Genomic DNA, 7,507 nt, shown 5'->3' on the forward strand with positions numbered 1-7,507 from the left:
TCACTTCAGTTCAGTTGCTAGCTTTAACGTTAACGGACTCTAACTGACTCCTTTCAGAAAAAAAAAAAGGAATTCTGTTAATTTAGTTAACAAATATATTCAAAGACCTTTGGAAGCGCCACCGCCACAACAACAACAAAAAAACCTAAAAATACATATATAAACGAGTCTGGGGAGATAGCATCACCTCACTTTCTTCTGTATTTTATAACTAAATTACATAAGAATGGATTTCTCTCTACCGCAAACCCTACTCCCTGGTTACCGCTTCTCTCCCACTGATCAAGAACTGGTCCAATTCTATCTCTACCCAAAGGTCACCAACCCTCTCTTCATCACCTCCGCTCCTGTTAGAGATTGTGACATCTACGCCTATCAACCTCTGCAAATTTGGAACGCCTTCCACAGGCTCCAAGGAGAAGATGTCTTCTTCTTCACTAACCTCAAAAAGAAAAGCCCCACTTCCCATGTCACCCGCAAAATTGCCGGTGGCCCTGCAACATGGCATAGAGAAGACACTGACCGAGCTATTGGTGTTGCTATTGACGAACATTGCTCTGTCACAGCCATCAGGAAAAGCTTCAGTTATCAAAGCACTCAGTCTGGCCAACATGGCTACGGCTGGACAATGTACGAGTATAGCTTGCCATCCCTTTCTCAAGTCATTGTTCTGTGTCAATTGAGAAGGAAAGAAGACAACAAGAGCCACACACAAACGACCAAAAAGAGGAGAAGGCAAGCTGACGGTGTTGATGATACAACAAACACCATATCTCAGAAGGCCAGGGTTGGTGAAGGCTATCACCAGCAACAGATCACGGGTTTCGAGGCGGCGGCCGAAACTGAATCTGAGATCGTGTATAATGGGGTGACATTTGACAATTTGGAGTCGTTTTCTCATCAACTTGTTCAGGACTTTGACAATGATCAGGTGGCTGTCAGTTCCGTTGCATCAACTATCAACGTTGCAGAACCAACTGTATCCACTTCAAGTTGTGCAGAGAACTTGCAATCAAATAAGGTCGTGTGCATCGACAATGATGAGGAGCCTTCTGCAACAGAGGAGGATGATGATTACCATCGAGAGCTTCTTCGACTGCTGGATTTCGATGGTGGCTCTGACTTGGCAGATGGGGTTCCGTTCATTCAAACAACACCTGAGGCTGATGAGGTTCATTAATTCTACACCAAAAGGATTGACTCCGGTTGAATCCCTTGCAATTGATGCTGACGGTTATCATCTTGACGCCCAAGTTTCTGGTTCCAGCCTTACAGCGGTTGGAGAGGGTTGTTTTCGCAACAGCTGCCGCAAGCAAATCCAACATGCCTGGTTCAAGAAAATGAAGTTCGAGATGATCTACAATCCTTTTTGTATGGAGAGCCCGTATGAGGTTTTTTTATTGTAGTGCTCTATAATGGATAATGCTACTGCTGGAAATTCAAGAGAATCCGTTACCTATACTTCCGCAGTTTAAAACCTACAGCAACTCTGATTTGATGTAATTTTATCTAAGGATGAAGTCTAGCTTCATCCAAAGTCCCGCCTACACTGGACTTCTATAACCAATGCATATATATACTTCTGAAAAAAAAAAAGGGTTCATTAACTTTTTGGTTTTAACATTGTCTTTAAATACTATTTTAGTTTTTTATTTGAATTTTAATAATTGTCTTTAAATACTATTTTAGTTTTTTATTTGAATTTTAATAATTTGTTTTCAATCATTACATTTCTGTTTGCATGCTTAAACTGATAGTGTTTAGCCTGATATGTAGGCTTGAATTTGTTTTATACAATTTAAGGAAGTCATAAACTGAAACTCGGATAAGGCTGCCAGAGAAACTGTACAGTGTTCGAGTTCATACATATTCCACACCCATAAAATTACCAAATACAAACTTTATAAAAAAAAAAAAAAACAAGTTTCATGCATCAATGGGCTGATTTGCTTTAATAAAAAATATATTAAAAAAGATATCATGTTAAACCCACCACCAGGGGTGAGAGTTATTTCTTTGGTCTAAATACAGACGATAATGAATTCCATGCTGTGAAGATCATTAAACATGGACGTGATCAAGTGTTTTTGCATGTTTCATGACAAAGCAATTCAAACAGATAAAACATGGCATATGTTATACTGGTCTTGTTTTGCCATGCCAAAATCCCTAATAATCCAACATTTTCTTTTCTTTTGTTGCTATTTTTCTCAACTAATTATTAACAATTTTACTATGGAGCATATAATAGAAAGTTTTTTGTTCCCTAGCTTGAGATTTGTTGATGTATAGGAAAATGGATTGGGTTAAATAGCCTAAGTCAAAATGATGTAAATTAGTATTAGAAAATTAATAAATACAAATAAAAATACTAATTGGTTTTTTTTCATGTATATTACGGTGATATTTACCAATCAAATTTTTTCATTATTAAATCTATTAGTATATTTCAGAGATCAGAAAAGAATTACTATAAATATTACTATTACTGATGGGAATCTAATTTTTTCATTATTAAATCTATTAGTATATTTCAGAGATCAGAAAAGAATTACTATAAATATTACTATTACTGATGGGATTACCAATAAAATTAAATTATTGATATATTGCAGAAAGTTAAAAAAAAATTACTGCAAATATCATTGTTAATAGTAACACACCAATAAAATTATAAATGGTATTATAACAGTAATATATTATATTTACTGATAAATATACCAACAAATAAATAAAAACATCGATAGCATTTCTTGGAAATAATATGTTAAATTCACCGACAAAGCTACCGATTGATTTGAGAAGGCATAATATTTGTTGTAATCAAATAGATTTAAGAATGGAATTGGCATATTAGGCCATTTGGACATATTGGGTCAATTGATGAAGCACTAAGCTGACACTGTTATGATTTCATAAACTGAAACATTTGAACATGTAGTGAACTTAAAGTAAAATTTTTCTAATGAGGGTAAAACATGCATGTGCCTACAAACTCACGAGAGAACTGCAGATCAGAGAGCTCTCTTCTTTATACAAAAGGAAAGACAGAAACAAAAAACAAAAAACAAAAACAACGTGGTGAATAGATGAACATTGCATTTAATTTCTAAATTTCATGCAGCTGACGATCATTGGACTCCATCGATCCAGCTTCACTTGTTCATGCCAGTCGCATTCTTTACTCCTTCAACAGCTTCCTGTGTCTTAGCCCTCACCTGCTGACCAGCCTACACAAAGAAGGAACTATCAAAATTTAAAAAAAAGAAAAAGAAAAAACCCTACTGCAAACTCACTCGCTAAGAATATCTGTGCCAAAATATGCAACTAATTAACACTTAGAGTGTTGCAAATTTTATTCAACACTCTTTTTTTCCTTTCCTTTTTGGTTTATTGTCATTATTAAATCTTATGCACAATCCATTGTGCCATTGTGGTGAGAATGATTTCTCTAAAAAAATATAGAAATGAGATTGAACAAAAATATGTGAACCTCTTGCACTGCTTCCTTTGCAGATTGAGCAGCATTGTCAGCTCTGTCCATCAAGTTACTGGCCTTCTCCTGAAACAAACAAAATCGATATGCTATAGAGCATTACACATTAATTTATATATAAAAACAAAAGCAAAATAGAGAAAGAAATTCATAAGCTAACCTGAGCTTGGCCTTTGGTCTCACCAGCTTGGTAGCTCATCTTCTGGGTGTTGTCAGCCATTTTTGGTTATTGATATCTTTGAAAGATTGAGAGAACACAAACGAATTTAAAGCTAAAACACTCGAAAGATTGAAAACACACAACTTTCGGTAATAAACATGAACCATGGTTGCCTTAATTTATAGTGATTAAAACCAGGCCAATGCTGGACACGTAAAATGCTGCGGGGAGTGATGGCTGAAATGTGTAAATTACTTAGACTAACATGTGTCAAGCTGTTATTGAGGTTGAGATTTTGGAGCCCTTGGACCAGGGCGTTAGATTTTTTTGTGTGCTAAGTTTTGACCGCTTCTATAGCGGAACAACAGGTTCGGGTTCTTTATAGATTGAACTGGCTTCAACTTACACTTCTAACTATTTTTAATTTATTCTGATAAAAAAAAAACACTTTCAATCACATTATCGAATAAACGTGAACAAATATTATTTTTATGGAGCTTTTAGCCAATAATGTAGTAATTGCTTTTATCATTGGAGTAGGGTCACATTAGTTTAGAGGGTAGAGTTATGCTCAAGGTTGAACTAAATTCTTTTTGAATTTTTAGGTGATTATTTAGTATTATTATTAAACTTGATTTAATATATTAACTTTGAAACCTTTTAACCCGATTTCTTATCTCGAGTTTAAATTAAATTATAGGATAATTGTCCTGACATAACTTATCTACTTAATTGGGGGGTTCGTAGACAACCCAAACAATCAGTTAAAAACATAGTTTGATTTTAAAAAAAGTCATCTTGGTTTTTTTTACATTGAGACGACGATATATTCGATTGACCCGGTCTTCATGAATTAACCTGTGAAATTCATGATCCAGGGTGATGGACTCCATTACGTCTAAGAACTTTATTTTTTAAAAACTAATTTTTTAATTAATTATACGATAACAAAAATAGACACTTATAAAATTAAGCACAAACTAATGTCAAGATATTTTTTTGAGACTATAATAACCTCATAGAAAAAGAAAAAAAAAATCACCTGCTTCCACTACTAGAAAATCTACGAATACAAACGAAATCACCGACAGAAAAATTTTGTCGGTATTTTAGGGTAATATTTACCGACCGAATTTATTTCATCATTAACTTTGTTGGTATTTACAGACGAAATATTTATGTTGGTAAATACCGAGGGAATTATAGTTGGAATAAAAGGATTTAAAAAAAACCAAAAAGTACAATGACATGTAATTTTTTTGTAGATGCTTTTATGTACAGAATTACAATTGGATTCAAACAGGAAAAGTCATACAGTAACGTGTCACTTATATCGATAGAATTGCTAATGGGTTTATAGATGAAATGTTTCCGTCGGTAATTCCATCGGTAATAATTAATATATGACCTAGCTGTTAACCCTCTCCTCCTCAATTTCTCCTTCTTCCCCTCTGCAACTAGACAAACACCCCCCCCTCAAATCTACAACTAACAGCCCCCCTCCCCTCCAGTTATAACAGCAATTTTATTTCTGATTTTTCATTTTAAGTAAATCTACTATTTTTTAAATTTGAACACAATTTTGAAATGTCAAATTTTTATTGCATATTTTTGTAATATATGTATTTTGTTTGGGTGTTTACTTGTTTTATTTTTTTTCTCATATAAACTTATTGTATGGATACATGATTTTGTACATGTTATGTTTGTTTTAGATTTTATAAAATTATATTTGTTTGTAAATTGTTGAAACTTATGTCGAATTACCAACTTAGATGTGTTGTGATGATATAAATAATAGCTTGTTTAACGGGTCCGTTTTATATTTTGTCAATTTTATTGCCGAGTTGTAGTTTCCGTAAATTAATATGTACAAATTTGTATGTACATAGATAATTGATAATGAATTAAAAGAAATATGAAAGTAGGTTGATTATTTATTTAACGTAGTTAATTAATACATATTGTTGTCATTATTATTTGATATATATAGCTTCGATAGAAGTCATGGATGATTGTTCATGGATGTATCGAGATTCACCCCAAGAATTGCGGAGGATGGATTATTGTAAGGGGGTTCAGGGTTTTATTAATCACGCAACATCTATTCCGATAAATATTAGTGGAAGGGTATTAGGTGTCCATGTAAAAGGTGTAAAAATAAAAAGTTGCTCCATCCAAATGTTGAAACGATGCATCTTCTACATAAAGGGTTCATGGAGGATACATGTGTTGGTATGCGCACGGAGAACTATTTGTTCCTCACGAGATCATGGTAGAAAGAATGGTTAGGTTAACTTCTATTGCTAGCAATGTTTATGGAGTTGAAACTGACAATAGTAATCTTTATATGACTATGGTTACGGATGTGATGAGAATGAATCAAAGTCATGCCAATCAATATTCAATCGTAGATGAAGAATCTAATGCAAATGCGACCAGGTTTTTTTTTTATCTTTTGAAAGATTATGACAAACCATTATGGGATGGATGCACAAATCACAGTAAATTATCGGTCATTGCACAGGTATTTACTGTCAAGTCAGATTATGGATTGAGTGAGGCCGGTTATGATAGAATTGTCGAATGGGCGAGAAGCATTTTACCTAAAGGGAACATGCTGAAAGAGAACTTCTATAGTGCTAAATCCATAATGAAACCTCTCGGTCTAGGATACTAGAAAATTGACATGTTTCCAAACTTTTGTATGTTGTACTACCTTAAAAATGTTGAGCTGGCTGAGTGCACGATATGTGGGCATTCCTGTTATAAACCCAGAACTGGTAAGAGAAAGATTCTTGTAGCATATAAAAAACTAACTTGACATCATGCACATAGAAAAAAAAGTGTTTGAGAATTTCCAACATGATCATAGATGTGAAGGGGAAGACAAAGGACAATATCAAGGCTAGAATGGATATAAAGTTGTTTTGTCACCGTAAAAATATGAAGTTGGTTAATGTTGGGTCACGGATCGAAAAGCCCAAAGCAAGCTTCACCTTAGATAAAAATACACAACTACTGGTGTACCAATGGCTGAAGAGTCTGTGTTTTTGTGTTTTCTCGATGGACATGCCTCGAACATATCAAGGTTGGTTAACTTAGAGGATTGCAGATTGTATGGAATGAAGAACCATGACTGCCATATATTTATACAAACACTCATTCCATTAGCTTATCATGATTTATTGCCAAAGGAGATATGGGATGCACTTACGGAGATCAGTCATTTTTTTAGAGATATATGCTCCAGCAAGTTGCAAATACAGCACATTGAGAGGCTTGAAACGATTATTGTCTAAATAATATGCAACTTGAGATGATATTTCCTCCATTATTTTTTTACTCGATGGAGCATTTACCCATACATTTTCTATATGAGGCAAAAGTTGGAGGCCCAGTCCAGTATAGATGGATGTATCCATTCGAGAGGTTAGAGATTACATATACATTTGTGTTATTTCGTACTATTTCGATATGTGAGGCCTATATTGTTGAGGAGATCTCAACATTTATCTCGTATTATTTCAAGCCTATTTTGAGAACAACAATCAATCACATACCAAGGCATGACAATGGTAGTAAAGTGTCTTCGAGTGGGAACTTGTCAATATTCTTCAATACAGGACGACCCGCGCAAAACAAATTTGTTAGGGGAAGATATTTGTCTAAAATAGAATTCAGACAAGCATATAATTATTTGTTATCTAACTGCGATGAACTGAGACTTTTTATTTAGTAAGTATACTACTTAAACTTTGTTATTAATGGACTATTTCTCTCATGTAATATCACAAACTCATACATTGTTTAATACCTCGTAAGAAACATCGTCAATATTTGAGGTTTAA

At 34.1% G+C, this 7,507-nt stretch overlaps 2 protein-coding genes across 2 annotated transcripts; one reads left to right on the forward strand and one right to left on the reverse strand.

The window, feature by feature from the left end:
* Positions 1–226: 226 nt before the first annotated feature.
* LOC133700075 (NAC domain-containing protein 101-like) lies at positions 227–1,390 on the forward strand. Its single transcript, XM_062123638.1, has 2 exons — positions 227–1,171; positions 1,268–1,390. Exons 1-2 carry the CDS (start codon positions 227–229, stop codon positions 1,388–1,390), a joined length of 1,068 nt encoding a protein of 355 aa, XP_061979622.1.
* A 1,765-nt stretch (positions 1,391–3,155) lies between these two features.
* On the reverse strand, positions 3,156–3,716 carry LOC133698616 (stress-induced protein KIN1-like). The gene is made up of 3 exons (XM_062121608.1): positions 3,657–3,716; positions 3,494–3,562; positions 3,156–3,230 (listed from the first exon to the last, which is right to left on the reverse strand). The coding sequence occupies exons 1-3, from the start codon at positions 3,714–3,716 to the stop codon at positions 3,156–3,158; spliced, it is 204 nt and encodes a 67-aa protein (XP_061977592.1).
* Positions 3,717–7,507: the final 3,791 nt, after the last annotated feature.

This window comes from Populus nigra, chromosome 7, assembly GCF_951802175.1.
Source record: "Populus nigra chromosome 7, ddPopNigr1.1, whole genome shotgun sequence".
In the NCBI taxonomy this organism is placed as follows: Eukaryota; Viridiplantae; Streptophyta; class Magnoliopsida; order Malpighiales; family Salicaceae; genus Populus; species Populus nigra.